The sequence below is a fragment of the Chaetodon auriga genome, chromosome 12 (genome assembly GCF_051107435.1).
Source record: "Chaetodon auriga isolate fChaAug3 chromosome 12, fChaAug3.hap1, whole genome shotgun sequence".
NCBI classification, from domain to species: Eukaryota; Metazoa; Chordata; class Actinopteri; order Chaetodontiformes; family Chaetodontidae; genus Chaetodon; species Chaetodon auriga.
The window spans coordinates 17,543,350-17,562,722 of record NC_135085.1 but is presented as its reverse complement, the minus strand read 5'-3'; the positions used below and the strand labels follow the sequence as shown (position 1 = coordinate 17,562,722).

At 42.8% G+C, this 19,373-nt stretch overlaps 1 protein-coding gene across 1 annotated transcript; it reads right to left on the bottom strand.

Moving 5' to 3' along the window:
- Nucleotides 1–454: 454 nt before the first annotated feature.
- Nucleotides 455–4,504, bottom strand: gata6 (GATA binding protein 6). Its single transcript, XM_076745432.1, has 6 exons — nt 3,635–4,504; nt 2,839–3,011; nt 1,868–1,993; nt 1,640–1,727; nt 1,422–1,519; nt 455–941 (listed from the first exon to the last, which is right to left on the bottom strand). Exons 1-6 carry the CDS (start codon nt 4,482–4,484, stop codon nt 780–782), a joined length of 1,497 nt encoding a protein of 498 aa, XP_076601547.1. The 5' UTR covers nt 4,485–4,504; the 3' UTR covers nt 455–779.
- Between the last annotated feature and the right edge of the window lie 14,869 nt (nt 4,505–19,373).

Genomic DNA, 19,373 nt, shown 5'->3' with positions numbered 1-19,373 from the left:
GGAGTTGATTATCTTTCAGTAAATAATTAAACAAAACCACTCGATGACATATACCCTGTTTAAACCAAACTAGTTTCAGTCAAATACAGTAAGAGCTTTCAGTGGAAAACATGTGCAGATTCAACACTACTGTACTACAAAAACAACCAGAGGGGAAAAAAAAAAATAGAAAAGAAGACATCAGAATGGTTCAACTTCTACTCTATATTGATATCTTTATTAACAATCATAGCCATGTTTTCAACAATGGAAGATTTATAAATATTTTTTTTCTTTTTGATTGATAAAAGTCGTCTCGGCACTTGTGGCGTGATTCCAGTTGTGGAAAAAAAAAAAAAAAATCTAAATGTCCTTAAAGAATACAGCGCTTTATGAAGCAGTGGTATCCAATCAACAGGAGGAAATCCGTTATGTACACGATGACTTTAAGCAACACGGTGTGGTTCTGGGCCACGGCGTGGAAGAGATATCGAGTGCATGGCAGGTCCAGAAACCATCCAAAGCAGGCCACCTGACTGATCATCTGGCCTGGAGATTCCCTTTGTTTTCTTAAGGCAACAAGATCCCCACACCAATCTGGAAACCAATCCCGGCTATTCCACACTTGGTTCAAGCTTGCAGTGTGACTGAAGGTCGCCTCACCCTTCTTTCCAGTCTGTCCGACTCTTCTTGCATCAGCTGCGAGGAAGGAAGAAAACATTGCCCCCCGAATACTTCCACAGTCCATAGCATCCAGACAGAGGGGCCAGGGATTGCTGTCCTCCCAGAGACTTAGATGTTCAAGCTAAGGCCATGGGGCACCAGGGTTCACCCCTCACTGAAGACACATCCGCTGGCTGGGACAGACCCACGCTGGTGTACAGGCCGTCCTGTCCCGGGTACTTCACTGCTGAGCCGGAGCCTGTTCCCTCCCCGGAGCTGGACAGCACAGACGAGCTGACCTGCAACAAAAAAAATACGCATTGTTAACCAAACTGCATTTTCAAAGAAGACATTTCTAGTGTGAAATAAGCATCTGTGTGATCGGAGTGTGATTCATGGACATTGGACTAAGATGTAACTTGCATGACACCACTGAAAAGCAATGTAAAGCTCATTTTACTGTAATGTAATGGTGACACATTTATGAGCAGCAGTCATCACTACAGAGCATCAGTCAGTGTGCATGTGATTCTTCTTCTTAAGCACAACAACAGTTTTGCACTGCTTTCACTTTGCTCAGTACAAAATATTCAACCCTCTGGAGGCATCGAGGGCAAAGTTTGACATTTAAAATCACTGTGAGGATGCTATTCTCAAATTATAAATGCCCATAAATGTTACTTCAGGTTTTATTAGAAACAAATCTCCTGTGCCACATTACCCCTGCGTTCACTTACAATTTAGCAGAAGACATTTTCATTGATTTGTTCAAGTCTTACCCCTGACACCTGTCCGGAGGGAGAGCTGGTTTTCGAGCAGTCTTCAGAATTAGAAGAAGATGTGGATGTGGGAGTCATAGAGACAGAGTTGTTATTTCCTAAAGGAAATAAAAATAAAATAAAATACATCAAATTTATTGCTGAGATCGTGTTATAAAAAGAAGCTTTTCGATGAAAACTATCCACAGGCATGTGATCAATAATGGTCAGTGACTCACCAGACGATCCCTTCGTTTTATTCAAGGTTTTCGGTTTTCTTTTCCTTGTCTGGATTCCCTCTTTCTTCATGGCGAGTGGCCGAGGTACCTGCAGATTTCACACCATTTTTTGGAGAGCGGTTGTTATTTTGATTCGTGACGCGCTATTAACCCAAAAAAATTAGTAGTAGTAGTAGTAAAAAGTAGTATTTAATCTGCGCGAAATGTGAAATAAAATCGTTGACTCACCCCGTGTAATTTTGTGTAGAGCCCACACGCGTTACACACCGGCTCTCCCTCCGCGTTTCTGCGCCACAAAGTGGTCGTGCTGGTTTGACAGTTCGCGCAGGACAGGCCGATTCTTCTGGACGTTGACTGGAGAGGAAAACGTCAACATTGAATTAATGATTGTGATCAATGCGTAATTGGAACATTTAGACTTGGAGTCTTTGTCTGTCAGCTAAAGATAAAGAAAATGTTTTTAAAGTGACACTCCACTAATTCAATTAGAATTCGGCCATTCACACCCAATTTCCTAACAATAATATTATGATCTATTATGATCTCCATTGAAATGCCATTTACGCAAAACCTTGTACAGGATGTTCGTTTTCAGGGAGTCCGTACTTGACATCAGATTTCCTTGTAAAAACTGTGCGTAATGCGCGTAATGGCACCAGGGAAAGATTTGCCCTTATTGTTACGATTAAATTACCCAGCAGAGACAATGAATGGGGTGACAGATTAAGTGCCCGATTAATTACGCGAACAGTTATGCTCATGTATGGGTGGTTTTTAATCCAATCAAATCAGCGCATTCAATTCCGTTAAAGCCGAATTCTGGGAAATTTACCAACAGACGTCTTCGCGTCTAAATATTCTAGTCCCGCATTAGTTTGATTTATATGATTGTTCACTGATAATATTATTGGATGTTGTGTTAAACGATGTCTACAATTTGGACAAAAGCTCCAACCCTCAAGTAAAATGGCAATTGTGCTGTGATTTATTTTACAGGTAGACTTCTGTCCTTTTTACAGGAACAGCCACAGAGATAATATAAAGATATAATAGAAGTTTGTTTATGTTTTTAATCTAATCTGAACTAACGTTTGATTTCTTTTTGCATTAGACACTATGAATACCATCGGCGATAACCTCCAGCCATTGTTTGAGACAATTAGGCAGGAAATTGAGCGGTGAAGTGGCGGCCTGCTTACCGTCCGTTTCTGTGGTTTAATTAATGGCCGGCTGAGCCCATTCATTTTGCTGTAAAGGCCGCAGGCGTTGCAGAGAAAGTGGCCCGTGCCGTCGCGCCTCCAGAGCGGCGTGGAGATGGAGCCGCAGTTGACGCACTCTCTGCTCTCCCCCATGTCGTCCAGAATATCTGAAACTTGAAAGAAAGACGTAAATCAACATCTGAACCTGAACGTTCAGCTTTTGAACACGAGAATCTGCCCACGGGTTGTAATTTCCATAAGAGATCGGGCGTCTCAGGCATTAGCACATCAGGCAAAGCAAATTAAATCAGATCCACAGACTTCATGTAGTAAAAAAATTAGAATATCTAAAGGATGATTATATTAATATCAGTTAGAACACTGGCAGACTTAAAAAAAACTTCAAGTTTTTTTGTATTTTATGCATATACTCTACCTATTTGGGTCAGTTAAAGGCCTGCGCGCAAAATAGGCCTTATTTTTCTTGCAGCCCTCACACGCACAAAGCATTTCACACCGAATTCAGCCAAATTTAATAAAAACAAAAGAACATTTTTGTGGTTCTTTATGAAGTACAGTTTGTCCTGGCTTATTCTTTCTGCGCTTTTGAGTTCTGGCTCAGTTTATGTTACAAAAGCGCACTGGAGGTACTAGGTGCCTTGCCTAAAGACACTTCAGCACTTGCAAGTCTGATTAAAAGAATTTAACTTTAACTTCAATGTCAGACATTGAGAATGAAAGTTATTCCGTCATGTCCTCTTCTTCTTAGTTTTTTTTTTTTTTTTTTTTTTCTTACCTCCATTTGGTCCTCGAATCAAGGGCGCGCCTCTGCTCTGCAAGGTGTGCAGCATCGTGTTATCAAAAGGTCCCCCGGTCCAAGGCGAGGGCAGCTGGGACAGCTGTGGTGCAACATAAGGAGAGTATGGACTCGCATAGGTCCCACTGAGGGGCCGAGAGAGGCCGTACTGGTCTCTGCTGCTCACATTCAGCGTGTTACTGTAGCCGGCGTCCCTGGGCGTCCCGTTATTCATGGGCGGGCTTGGTGGGTAGTGGAACCGACTGGAGGTGTGCGGGCTCCCGGTGCTGTATGACGGGCTCTCCGGCGTGGACTGCGACCAGACAGAGTGGCTGGAGACGGCGTGGCTGGGCTGCGCAGAGCCGCTGGCCTGAAGATACGAGAGGCTGGGTATCATGGGGCCAACCCGGGAGCTGGGGACATACACGGGGGAGTTGGGGTTGGAGTGCATATAACCACCAGAGGAGGAATCATATCCAGTCTGGCTCTGGGCGGCGGCGATGGCCAGTGTTTGGTACATGTCGGCCGGGTCTACCAGCAAGCTCGCCTTGTGCGCTCCGCTGGAGAGGACGAGTTTGCTGCCCTGGTCTAAGTCCGTAAACAGCGGGATGTCCTCGGCTGTGGTCAGGGTGTTGTTATGGTGTCCGAAGTGGACGTAGGAGTGTAGTGATCTGCCGTCCGAGCGGCGGTGCCCCAGTGCGTCAAGGTCGCTCGGAGGAGTCCTCAGCTCATCCGAGGTGGGACCGTCCCTCCTGCTGTCACCGGGCAGGTAGGTCTGCTCAGCCGGTGACCCTGGGCTGCTGGATACTTCTCGCTTGACCATGGACCAGCTGTTTTCGCCCAGGTCCATCCAGGAGCACTTTCCATACACTGTTGTGATTAATAAAAGTCGTCAGGGAGTTGTCTACCCTGTAGCAAAAAAGAGAGTTGGGAGAAAATAAGCTTTACGCATGCGGTGCCAATTTATGGACGAGTGGATCTGACGCACAAACATCTGGACAGAAACTCGCCAAAGTTTCTGGAACAAACGCCAGTCCGCCTCTGATGTACAGCTCGTTTTCATCTTTAAAAGAGCAGCCCACATTTCCACAATAAAAACGACCAAACAGTGAACCTGACTGCTAATTTCACGTCATGTCCGCTGTCTCTGTATCATCTACAACTCCAATAAAACACATCCAGTCCGCAGTGACTGCCATACTCCCATCAGGCGCTCTTAAAGAGGCACTGGATCCGTCCATGTCAAATCTCTGTCCTCCCCCCTTCAAAACACACACACAAGTACACACTCACACACATAACAGATAGGAAACAAAACGCAATATGTCACAGCAAAAGAGATAACCGTTTGATAAGACCCAAAACAGATAAGGGCCGAGAGGCAGGCTGGAGCGATAAAAAAAAAAAAAATACCCCCGAAATGATGATTTCGCTCCTGCTGCGCTCAACAGCCGACACGCCGCCAGATGTTTAATCCAGCTGTCAAGAGCAAAGAGAGAAGGAAAAGTAGAGACATTAGAAGCTCTCCACCAACATACCTGCTAGTTGTGTGCCATAGGTCGCACGCAAAGTTCCTAATAGTGAGCCGCTGCTTCTCCTGGAAGTAATGGGAAACGTTAGTGCGCTCTGACGAGGTTTATGAGAGGAGGCGCCTCTGGTGGCTGCGGCTGCGGGAGGCGGACCAATCATGTAGAGCGTGAGCGGCTGGAGACGCGATGGGGGTGCCAGCCTGTGAACTCCTCCAATCAATCACACGGAGAAGCTGAGAGAGAGGGAGAGAGGAAGAGGAGCGACTTGATCACGTCTGAAACTTCATCAGGAGGACTCGCAAATGCAATCATGTTTCTGAGAGTTGTTGTGACGGTTGACATGGAGCTCCGCCGCGTCATTCCTAATCAATAACTAATATCTGTCCAAAGTCTAACCTCACATGTTTTTGACACGTAAACGAATGAAGGCATATTTATTTGGCAGGATTGTAATGCTGTTATTTTGCTCTGCAACATTCGTTTAAATTACGGACATTTCTTTAAAACTTTATCACAGTTTTGGAATGTGGCTAATTAGATTTACGCAAGGAATTAATCTAATTAATACGTCTTTATAGCGTTAAATTGATCTGTTTACTTCATCGATTGTGATTTTACATAATAAATCACATGGTCGGCTAATAAAAAAGAGCTAATTATTAAACAAATAAACTAATCCACACTATAAAATGTAGTTAAAATTAGCTCCACCGACTAAACGGGAAAACCCGGTTTCCGCGTGAACGCACCATTGACAACAGTCCGATAATATAATCAGAGAATATAAGAAAGCAACATTCACAGGGCCTGTTTGTGTGCCTAAGAAATACGTTTGATACTTTTGTTGGTAACACGCTACAGCAAAATTTTTACTTATAATGGAGTATTTGTACACAGTGTTACCACTATTTTTCCTCAGGTAAAACATCTGAATACTTCCTAAAACTCTGGCTGGTTATTATAAGATGACTTTGATTGATAACTGCTGACTAAAAGTCACAATAACCACTAACTGTATAGTGTTACACGGATGTGGATCATCTTGTAGAGATGTTAAAGAATATTTATTTTCTTAAGGGGTAATGTGACATTTAGGGTTGTTTATGCGTATTTTTAATTTCCGCTCCCACTCTGATCTTTATTCAGGCTCTTGATTTAATGTCCTCCTCTTTGCTTATTCACTATACTCACCGCGGTGATCAATAAATCCCCTCCCTAATTAGTTTATTTAAGTCAGACGCTTTCATTCAGGATTAAATGGCTTCTGCTGCGTCGGAGCACAAACTCTCGGCACGTCTCCGCTGTGAGCAGCCTCACCTCGAGCGGCGATGATTCGCTCAGTCACAATATACATTGTGAGCGGGTGAAGTGATCAAAAGTGACCAGGTGTCAATCGAATCACGCGCTCACCTGGTGTCCTCGTGCGCGCTCACACAGGGTAACAAATAGTCGTGCCGGTTCATCACGCTCACAGCCACTCAGCAGGTATTTGTGTCTGTTTGCATTTTGTCTGGATGGGAGATAACTGAGCTGCACACAGACCCGTGGACTCCACCATTACTGCTACTAATACTACTAATACTACTACTACTACTACTGCTACACAGCAGGCCGGACTGCAGGGACATACCAGTACTCCAACATTTACCTCTAGTTTTATAATACTACTACTAACAAGTCACTGCAATACAAAGCTGCAGGGAGACCTGACTATTAATATTACTACTACTACTACTACTAATATTATCACTACATACTACAAACATAATACCAGTACTACCACTACAGTCTGCACTGAAAGCTGGAGAGACAGTGCTCAGAGGAACTTCTCATTTATAACTAATATTACCATTAAATTACTAATATTAATATTATTACTACTAGACAGGAGGCCTGTGGAGTCCAGCTGAACAACACCACTACTTTTACCTCTACTACTACTTCAATACAGTACTGGAAGCTACAAGTGGGATACTAATATGTCTCTGTGATTAGTAAGTGAAGTAGTAATAATTCTGTTACCACTACTACTATTACTATTACTACCACTACTGTCCCCATGGCTCCAATTTCTACTACTATAGCCCTCTACTTCTACAGCTACTGCTGTTACAAATACCACTATCATACAGCTACTGCCACTTTTTTTTTTTTTTTTACTCCCGCTGTTATTCTTCTATTGTTAATAATACTATGATTATTCAACTACTACAACTACTTCTATTATTATCACAGCTACTACTACCACTACTGTGTCTATGGCTACAGTTTCTACGACGGCTACTATGACTACTAGAGGTACTACTGTTACAAATACTATTATTAAACTGCTACTACCATTTTTTATACTCCTACTACTGCTTCCATTTTTACTAATACTACTATTATCCAGCTGCTACAGCTACTTCTACTATTACTATTACATTTAATTGCACTGATATTATAATCTCAGGCTACTGTGATACTTCCGCTACAATATTAACATTAACATTTACTTTATTTCTCTTTTTGAAATACAGTTAAACTGCGTCCATATATAGAGAGGCAATAAGAGGAAGTCTGTGTAAGAAACACAACATTATTTCTATGACTAATAAACGTCTGACACTGCTTTTATCATCACTGCTGCTGAGCCTTTACAGTATCAAAGCTCTGCTCTGTGTCTCTGTGTGTTTGATGTCCCTGCGTTGGTCCGAGTTCCCACAGAATGAGGTCCTCTTTGGGGACGTGGTGTTTTTACGCACGCTGTCTTATAGGTGTCATGGAGGACCAAACTGGGCGCAACAGCCACGATGACCGGAGAGGTTTTGGAGATGTGATTTTCTCGGAGGGAGTAACCAAACTATGCGCTACTGTCTCCCATCCCATCGTGTCAGTGAGCAGTTGTCAGGGAGGTGCCTCCTTATGCGAGAATACAAAATCCTGTTGTTTTTTCTCTCTCTCCTCTTTCCTCCCCCCCTCTCTCCCATCTTACTCACTGGCTGCGGAGCCTCGAGTTTGATGAATGAGGTGTTTTCGCAGTGATGTCAAAGTGTGCTGCTCGGACACACGGAGCCTGTGAGGAGAAGTGGCAGGACGCCGCCCTGTCTCCACATTTATCCACAGACGGCCAAACACTGCGGGCCCGCGTGAGCGTCAGAGACAGCGGCCCGTAATCTAATTATCTCTATCATACATTTCACTGGAAGACGCCTTTTCGCGTCTGTACATCTTGTACTTGTAGATTAATCGACCCATGATCACTGCTGCCAATAATAATAATAATAATAATAATAATAATAATAATAGCCATTCGATTTAATTGCATTTAATCATGATAAAGGCAATTTTAGTTCTAAATTGAATATTAGGTCACTTTCAGAATATCTTAAAATATTCTAAGAACATTAGCAATATTACTTCCGTTATAACAAAATAAAAGCAACTAAAATAAAAGCGACTCATTGTAATTAAATCCTCAAATTAAGTTACATTTTAAAGACTTTTTTCTATTTTGTATAGATTTTTTTTTTCTTTTTTTTTTTTTTTTTACCCAGAAGTCCGTGGCCTCGGTTTTATCTGAATAATGTTTGTTTCTTTCAGGAGGTGTGCAGGCTAATGGCCGACCCTCTTCAGGTGTCAGTGCCTTATGTACCGACTTGATAATGATTATCTCCAACACTCCAGCACTTGTTATAGCCTGCTGCTGATGAGCCAATACTGCTGCAATATGCATGATGTTATGAGATAACAAGGAGCAGGAACAGGGAGTCTTCACTAAATCAAGGGTTAAAGCCTCATTATTACCGACTGTGAGTTATTCAGCATGGTGGTGTGTGTGTGTGTGTGTGTGTGTGTGTGTGTGTGTGTGTGTGACAGGGCCATTGCTGTGTGGCCTCTTTGTTGAAAAACGCTGGTCAGTGTTACTCATCCAAAAAGCCACTGAATGCACATTTGATTTCTCCTCAGTTACACGGTCATAAAAGACACTGTGGACATTTAACACGCCCTGTACACAACAATGTCTCTGGTGTCTCCATTATGATTAATGAGAAACGGCTGGAGCTGCATGTAAAACATGCAGGAAAGAGACTTAATTCATCATTTTAATCACCACTCACACGATTTCTTTTATCTTTGTTTTGCATGTAGAGACTTACATGTCGTAACAGGCACTTAATGGTAATGAGAGATACATTGCTTGATTTGGGGAAATATTTTTGTTTTGCTAATTATCACAATAAAATTCATTTTTGCTGTTAAAGCCGCAGTCAAAAGTCATTTGTTGACATTTACCTGAGTTTTATATTGCTGATAATACTGCACCTGTACTATAAAAACAGAATAATTTAATTCATGACACTAAGCCTGCTTCAGGTAGCACTTCAGATTTTATTTTGAAAATACATTCACGTTTTCAGATGACGTGCATTTGTTATGTGCTCTTATGGACAAATAGAGGAACCTGATGGACTGTTTTAAGATAATAAAATTTTTGTTTCATCTTTTTAAAAAGTTGTGTCATTCTAAAATACAATATTAAATATTTAAAACATATATAACTGACAACATATTCATTAGAACAATAGAAACATATTACACTGGTGATTCATTATATTCATATGAAATGGAGAGTTTTAAGGCAATCATTACACTGAAACACTCAATTTCAAAATAAAATACTTCATAGCTATAAATAAATACTTTTATCCCCTTCCAGCAGGATAAATGTATTTATTTATAAGTCTAGCCTCTAAACTGAAACTGAAAAAAGACAAGAAAAACATGAATAAAGCGACAGCCTCTATTTCTCCCTTTTCTTGGAAGTGTGTAAATCCATACAGGATGCATCAGTTCAAATCAATGTAGATCAATTTATGAGGGAACTCTCTGAATTTCTCATAAAGTTAAATCAGCCACAGCACCTGTGAAAGCCATTTCCTGTGTTTATTACCTCTCTAGCTTGCTGCTCCGCTGGAGCCTTTAAAACATTGACCTATTTGCTCTTATTTTATGGAAGACACAGTTCAGTTTTATACCTGCACAGGTCTGTTTTCTCGCTGTCTTCCACTGAATGGCAGCTTGTCCAGAAGTGCAGGAGCAAAGGCTGCTGGGAGGCGGTGAGCGTCAGACTCTCCTGTTTGAAGTGGTAGATGATTAAACGGGCCATGACAGGTGTAAAAGCAACCTTTGTCATTTTGGATATGTACCGTCCTTGCTTCCCTGGCTCGCCCACAACGGAACGCCCCGCTCACCTGCCTGCTTATGCTGAGTGTGTGTGTGTGTGTGTGTGTGTGTGTGTGAGTGTGTGTTTGAGGCAGTGTATTTTCAGGCTCTGATTAACTGGAGGCTGCACCATCACATTTCGGTCAGTGTCATGTGATGAACGACAAACACTTGCTTGTTTTAGAGGTGGAAGCTTGTTGTCTGTGTATTCATGCTCTTGGCTCTGTGCTGCTTGGCGTAAAGAACAAGAAATGCTAAAAAAAAATGACACTGTGCACCCCTGGGGAGCAGCTGCAGATGACTTGAGAAAGATGGAGGTGCATTTATCTGTTGTTATGGGACATTATTTGCATCTCCAGCAGCTCCAGTTTATCAGTGTCACATCACAATGTCACATCAGCCTGACACGAGCTCCAGGGTTCACTTGACCTGTTCTCTTAACTTTGGCTCCAGCTATTCCACCACTATATCAACGGCTTCTATCATCTGAGCTGCTCTTGTCTTCTTCCCTTGAAAAAGTGCCTTGATATCAGTGAGGATACTCCAGCTGAATGAAGATAAAAATAACACATTGTCAGCGTCAATATTTCACTTTACGATTTCACACAGAGGCTTATTCTGCTGTTCTGTGGAGCTGAAATTCAAACAAAGCCTTGGTAGGACAAGCTGAGGCTAAGCACATATGCTCTGTAATGTGAGGGATTAAGTGGATTAGTCGAGCAAAGGCTTGCTGCATGTAATTATAATATTAATTTGCACATTTATCAGGTTGTGCTTAGTCATATTGGATGTGGGATTAAGCGGATAAGGGGAATGAGCTCCTGCCGCCTTGAATTATGAAATTAGTTTGTACACTTTTTAAGCTGGTGCTTCATTTTTGATGTGGACTCTTCGATCTGCAGCAAGTTGTCAGCAGAAAGGCCAAAGTTCGTTTGCTGTTTTTAGATGATCCTGTGATGTGGATGGATGACGGAGAGCTCCACGATGCTTTTATTGTTGAGGGCTTATATTGACACACAGGAAACAGAGTTTGCTGTATTTCTGAATGAAAGGAGAGACCTGGAGGGTGAAAGGAACAGTATTCTGTGCATAATCTCCTACATCATTTTCATTTCCAAGAAAGTCAGCAGCTCTGACTCATAATCTTTTTGTTTAACGAGCTGTAGACTCATAGCGGGAGTCTTGGGGACTTCAGGGAGCCGTGATCGTTTTCTGCTTTTACTTTTGGTCCCACGTCAAAGGAAAGAGCCAGTAGTCAGATAAGCCCCCCATCCATCACCTATAAAGTTAAGTGTTTAAAAAGCAGTTAAAACAAGATAAGGCAGAGGTGTACAATTCAACGCACTTAGCTAATTGCATTTACAATGTGATCACTACAGTGGGACTGTTTTATGTCTTAAAGGAAAAAAATTACCAGAAGAGCCAAAAAGTGATCCACACTGTCAAAACAATGGAGATTAGAGTTTATTTTTTTAGGGTTATTTTAGGATGATGATCTGTTTCTCTCCAAAATTTAAAAAGGATAATGCCAACATTTCATTTATGTCTCTTAACCCTAAAATGTTTTTCTAATTAATTAATATTCGCAGTGGTTTGAGATTCAGTGGATCTTACAGAAGAATTCCACCGGTGGTTCCAAACCTGGGGGTCGGGGCCCTTCCAACGGGCCATAAGGTAAATCTGAGGGGACAGAAGATGATTTAAAGTTTGAGATTTTAGAAAATGTGCTTTGTCGCTTTCTTGCTAAGACTTAGATGAGAAGATCGATGATTCTCTTGTGTCTGTATGCTAAATATGAAGCTGCAGCTAGCAGCCAATTAGCTTAGCTCAGCCTGGCTCTGAATGAATTAAACAAACCAGATTTAACATGCTAATTAGTGATCTTTAGAAGTGAAGGTAGGCCGGTCTTTTGGACAGAGCGAGGCAAGCTGTTTCCCCTTGTTTGTGTAAAGCTAAGCTATCTGGCTGCTAGCTTTTCCCAAAATGATTAACGATTCTTTCAAAAGAAAAACAAACCATTGAATCGACACAGAATTCTGTTCATGTTTTTCTCACTCTAATCTTTTTTCTCATAATAGTTTTTTTTTTTCAGACCTTTAAATGATTATTTAAATCCAACTAATTGATTGGACTCTTGGCAACTCATAGATGCTCCACACAATAAACGCTTTGAGATCGAGCGTGGACGCTGACTTCCATCTACTCAAAGACGCCTGACCGCCCGTCTTTCTGTCTCTGGAAAAGCGAGCCTCTTCTCGTGTTATTGTTTCCAGGCTAACGTCTCCATCCTGTGGAGCCGGCCCCTCTATGTGTTTTGTCTCAGGAGAGAAGGTCAGGTCTCCAGTACACTTTGTGACTTTCCCTGAATCAGCTGTTTGGAGCCCAGGCCCGAGAGAAAACAGCCTTGGGCTAGAGGTGACGTCACTGATAGCCAAACCAAGACAACATGGAGGTGAGTGGGTGGTGGTGGCTATGTAAGGTTGGGCACTTGGGCCTAACATTGTAGAGGAGTATGAATAGAGCTTTCAAAGTCCAAAGAGTCACAGCAGCTTGGTGGACAGATGGAAGAGAAAAATGTGATTTGCTATGGACTTCGTCATGGACCTCCAACCTTGTGGCACCTATTATTTACGGCTTCTCCTTAATCTGTTGCTTCCTTTCATTACCTGTCATCTCTCAAACTGTCCACTCTCAAATGACTGAACAAAATACCCCGAAAAAACTAAAAAAACAAAGTGTAATCACACATAGGTATGGAGCCCACAGCATGCATGTAGCCACTGTAGCTCATGTCAGGGCCACACAGATACCACGTGGACCCAGAAGGAACTGTGACTGGCTATCTTGGACTGCCTGTGTTTTCTCCTACAAGTTTCTGATGCCATTGTCAGGACACAACATCAAAGAAGTTGACAGAAGAAGCTCAGTAGTCTTCTGCTTTTCATCACCGCCTCGCAAAGCCATTGTAAACCTTCTGCTCTCCATCACAGCGCATGAAAGAATGTTAATGTTTGCATGAAAACTTTTGTTTAGAATTGAGATGAGGCAAACCGTCCCATCGTCACTCTGTATCACCAAGTGAATAAAAGGATCACTGCTGCATTTATGATTAAAGCATGGTACAGCCTGATCATGTACAGTACATCTGTCTACTGCTGCATTAGTGCTGTAATCAGCTCCAGTTTGTATTTATAACTTGCATCAAGCATAAATTCTGAAACCTGATGTGCCGAATGGCTTCTTACACAGAAAAATCTGGCAAGTTGTCCTAAGAAATTGCTGGAAAAGGGCAGGAAGGACCATCCTGGGCTAACTTCAGCCAACGAACTGCAACTATCTGACACAGAAGCAGAGTGAAAGCCCCTCTGCTCTTCTTTCAATGAAGAAACACCCACCAGCTTTGACACAACTGATGCATAACAGCATCTACACTAACCTCTTTGGGAGCTGCCATTGTTTTCGTTGAACAAACAGTCACGCTCTTGTCACACCTGAAACAGCTGCCAGTAGTTCCTCATCGGATGCTGATTGGTCCAAATGACTGTGCTTGAAGCCTGGCAAGATTGATACTCACGTTGCGTGATCTCGTGATCAACTGGCAAGGTGATAAATCTAGCTTAGATGTGGTTAGTTTGCCACTGTCAACAGTTCTCATTTCATTAGAAAGTAGTTTCTAGTTGGAGGATAATAAAATAAAAGCAAAACGGTCTGTGTATCTGTCTACAGCCAGATGCCATTAGAGGTAAATGAGAAAACCTGGGTGAAAGGACCTTCTACCTGCATGCAGAACCAGCAGCACGATGCCAAACAATGTTTCAAAGAAACTGTCTCTCCATGCGGGAAGTGCCAAAGTTTGGCCTTGAACTTCTGCAAATGCAGTTAAACTTTCTTTGCAGGGGAAAATGTGTTCAAATGTGTCTGTAGCTTTTCAGTCCGGAGAACAAACAAGCCCTCAGAGATCTGATAAGATTCCAGCTTCGCTCAAAGAGGTCTGGAGCTCCACCAGACATGGCCTACTCTGCACGCCACTTGTCCTTCCATGACCGTGCGGCCTCGCCTCGTCTCGGCCTCTCACACTTCACACACATCCAGACAAGCACGCACTCACGCAGCTCCCCTTCCGCACACATTAAACACACTCTCAGACCGACTTGGAGGTTTCTGTCTCCCTCTCCTTCACTTTAGTCAGTTGCCAGACAATGAAAACATTGAGAGGTAGTTTCTATGGCGTGACCAGGGCTTTTGTTTGACTGAGAAACATATGCATTCTACATGCTCCAATTATGGCTTTATCAGATCGCTGTCAAACACACCAATCATGCGCCTTCCTTTGTGCCCTCTCTAACGGTGTGTACTGTACCACACGGAGCAGTGGCTCGCAGTGTTTGCATGTTTGCCCATGGTGGGAGTGCAATATCTCAGACTGGTTTGTGTCCCTGTTGGCAGAAAACACGCGGCTTAGTCGAAAAACAATGTGTCACGATGCCTTTTACATCTCAGTAACAGATTGGTTTCAAATGCAGAACTTCCTGGTGTGAAATATTACAGCAAAATTAAACATGAGCGGCGTAGCCTTTCTCCGGGATTTAACAAACACGGTCAGTTTGTGCTCTGACCGCCACCGCTGGGTCTCCTGTTTAAGAAAATAAAAGAGGCCATATCAGGGTGATCTGCAGCACGTACAGTTAAATCCCTTATTGTGACTTGCACTGTACGCCTCAACAAAAGAGGCTTAGAAAGACACGCTGATTCTGACTTACCATTGGCCCAGTCCTCGATTGGCCTGACTTCCGTTCAGTGTCAAAGTCACGTCCACATTGCCAGTTATTTCACAAGAATGCTGTTATCATAACCAAAGTTGTATAACCATAATATAAATATGTAACGAGTGTATGAAGCTGGAAAAATGTTGGTGGATGATTTCATGAACATAAAAAAATCTAATTTGATTCCCTTTCCAAACCAAAATGAAAATAAATCCTATTTTCTGACCTTCAAAAGGAGCCGTCCTCCAGCATGACCCCAGACTCAAAGACGACCCCTGGCCAGTGTGTGTGTTTTGTTTGGATAGACACCGGTCAGCAGCTTAGTGCTTTGTCTCCACTAAGCCCCGTGTTTACAGATGTGCTAGAACGCAGCCTTATAGCCTGAAGATGCTGCGTCCAGGCAGGCAGACATCACTGAGGTCTGAGGTCTGGACTGGCTGATGTTATCCATGAGACATGATTAATGTGAGGTGATAATGCTGCTGAATCAAGGCGAGGATGGAGCGGCTGTCACAGCTTTATCTCCAGTGTGTCATAATGTGAAAAGAGCGACGATGAGCCAAGATGACCAACACTGTTGTCTTTTACAGTTTGCTTGTTGTTTATGACCAAGATTCATCTGCTGCAAGATGACAAACCTGCTGCCCAGACATCATCAAAGTTTCTGCCTCTGCTCCAATACAGTGTAATTTCATTTGTGGTGCTCACAGTATTGAAACATGGCAATTAAAAAATGTAACAGCAGCAAATCTGAACAGACGTTTCTTTGTCGCAGTGTCTATTCGGATAAGACACAGTCAGTCAGTCAGGAGGGACTATTTTATATATATTTCACAAATGCATTTATTAAAACATGATCTGAGAAACATAAAATAATCAAATGCACAACACATTTCTTTCTGCACTGGGGCTGCAAACCTGAAAGCAACTACAAGGGACTTTCATTTTGTGTTGATTTTGCCTGCCCCCGAGGACAAAAAAACCTTAAAGACACGAATATTCTCATCTGTGTCATCTCAAAGCAGATGCGTGTTTGCCTTGTAGTGCAACACCTTCACATTTCCTCATCTTGCAGCCTTGCTGTAAGTGAGCTGTGAGTCATCCATCAGTGCCCTCTACACCTTAGACTTTTGCCCCAGAGTAAAGTACCTGCAGCACTACATGTCAAACATGGCTCCTCTTAACTTTGTACAGGACATCTTTACGTCTTGGCGGTTTATGGCAGAAAGGATAAAGGTCATCATGAAGGTCGCTGAAAAGATCTAGCGAGGGAGAGGACTGAACAAGCCTGTGTGGGAGAGAAGGAAGCAGAGAGGGATGAATAGAGGGAGGGAGAGGAGGAAGAAGAAAGAATTATGACCAGGAGGGAGGCTGCTTTGACGCCACGCACGGTGAAGGCTAGAGTGTAAAAGTCGTGCCGTAGGAGCACGCACACACACGAATACACACCTAGTGGGATTCCTACCTGTGGCTCGGGTCAGTTGGAGTCTCAAGAGCGAGATGCGCTAATCAGTAACAGTGTTATATGGCTGTGTTAATCGTTAACGTGGCCCCTAGACACTGTGCCCCTGGCCCAAGCACCTGCAGCCCCTTTTACAGGCATCATCCATGGAAAGAGCAAATAGTCTGAATGCTTGTTGGGCACATCAGCTTTACATGAAACATCTCATCTGACGTGCCAACAGGTGTTTGGCGAAAAGCACTCTGAAAAAAGCAAGATCTGTGGTTAGAACAGGCTCAATTATTGGAGATCAGACTTTGTTATTAGCTCCATAAAGCCTTGGCATGCTCTGTGCAACTTTATTGCCCAGTTTTTTTCTTCTCTCTTCTCTTCCAGCTTTCCCTCCAGGGTCATAGTAACAGGAGTGAGTGCTATCAGTCTGCCTGACTCCCACAGACGGCCTTCTGGCTTCACACACACAAATGAATATTTGACAAACACCTCTGTCAAAGCCTTCGCTGCTTCGAAATTAGCCATTCCTTTCCATCGTCTCGCTCAGTCTACACACAGACACACATGCGCTGGCAGACACACAAGCATACAAAACAAACCCTTGCACAAACACGTGGTTTCTCTTCTCCAGGTTTTAGATAAATAGCATAAAATCAAGCTCAGGTCAGGATAACCTCATGGTGACCCACGGGCTCCTTTATCCTGTAGTGACATCCCTCACCAGCTGCTAATTCTGGCCTGTTGGCCTGTCCCTGCTGCCGGGTCAACCACACACACACACACACACAGCACTTGTGCATAAATCCTCATGCACACCATTACTTCCCAAAACTTTACATCAGTCAGGATCTCTTCTCCTCCTTCTGCCATTTTTCAGTTTTCCACATCCGAGCAGAATTGATCAAGTCTCAAAGTCCAAGAGCTTGATGCGAACGTAATGGCAGTGACATGAAGAGCGCACTAAGGCAATGTTAATGCTTCTCCGTCCGGGCAGATGGAGGTGTGTGTGTGCACAGTGCAAACAGACCCTTGTACCGAGGAGGCTAAGCTGGAGCACTCAGCAGTGTAAAAAAATCTGGGCTAATGTCTGTTTCTCTCGTTAAATTGTTTTTTGATAAGGGAATATCTGGAGATAAGTGTTGTCGCTGTCCTATCTGCAAACCGGAAGCCAGTCCGATAAATCTCCTCTGTAATCTAATAGGAGTCATGGGCAGTAGCTGCCATTGAGGGAATCCTGTCTGCTGAGGTGAAGACTCAGGCCTGCTCTGATTAAAGACCGGGGCAGAAGTTAGCCACCGCTGGCAGCTTGTAAAAATTGATAACATCTTTACATTAAACAAATGACTATCGCTACTCATTCAGGATTACTTTGGATTTGTTGACATATTAAAGTAATACTGATAGCCTTTGTCAGTTGCCTGGTGACAGTGTATCTCTGTTACAGCGCTCAGAGCCACAAGTGGAAACATTCGGCATTGGCGTTTCATTCTGAGAGCAGACCAAGATGGTGAGCTGATTTAAGGATGAACAGATCAAAACGCCTTCATGATAACTACCTGCACAGAGGGTGTTTGGGATTTCACTAAGTGTTTTAAAATGTAAATAAAACAGATAATTTGCTAATCCTGTTTGTACTTCTTCTTCATGTCTTTCACGAGGGTCTGGTCCCACAGGACCGGTCCATCCCTCAGGTCGAGTCCCCCTAGTGGCCTGTCACACATCCGTTTTGTGGAGTGAATTTGCAGCATTTCTCTCTTGCAGTTGTTTTGGGGTTTTGTGTGTTTTTTGATATTTGCAGCATTTTTCTGTTGCATTTGTTTTATGCGTTTGTGTGTTTTTGGTTTTGCATCATTGCTGCGTTTGCAGCGTTTTGCTGTTTGCGGGGTGTTTGTCCTCATTGGCCACCGTATTTTTGACATATGCTCAACCGAAAACAGCACAAAGACAATAAATTTATTGTTTTTCCTCATCAGCATCATTGATTTTTGTAAATATCTGCTTACTCTTCAGGAGCAACTAAAGACTGGAAACACCTGTTTGGATCATTCCACAGGTAATCAGGTTGATTGGTAACAGGTGATAGTGTCATGATTGGGTTTGAAAGGGGCATCCCAGGATGGAGCGAGGTTCACCACTTTGTGATCACATGATTGTATAAAGGATATTAGTACATGGGCTCAGGAACACTTCATGTTTGCAGATGATTGCATTCTGTTTTATAAACCATTTATCTACAATTTATTTTTTGCTGTCACTTGGTCACTTTCTATACACACTGTCCTGCTGTTGTGTGTGAAAATAACAGCATTCAGCTGTCAAAGAAAATTAGTTAACCGATACATCCTATTTTTAGATTTACAAATGGGTTGCTGGGTTGAGTGCTGTACCCGGACAGGGTTGAGAACACAGAGAGATGTAAAACTTTGTTGATTTTGGTATTTTTGAGGGATTTTTGAGTAGGAAAAACATCAGGATACAATCAGGTGGTGTTTCTCAGTGACTTTTACCAGCCACTTGTCAAATGATTTGATGACCTGACTTTGTAGCACAGTAGCAGAAATTTGATAAGAGTTGCAGTCATCCGTTTCTGATAGAGCTGATGACACCTTCGACTAGATAATCAGTACACTGTAACACATTTCATCATTTCGACTAGACTATTCAGGTGAGCAGTTGGGGCTGGTAATTAGTGAGCTCTCAGCATTTAAAAGGTGGCTAACTTTGCACCCCAGCCAGAGGAGGAGAGGACGATTCCTGCCTTAATGAGGAGAAAATGCATCTGAATT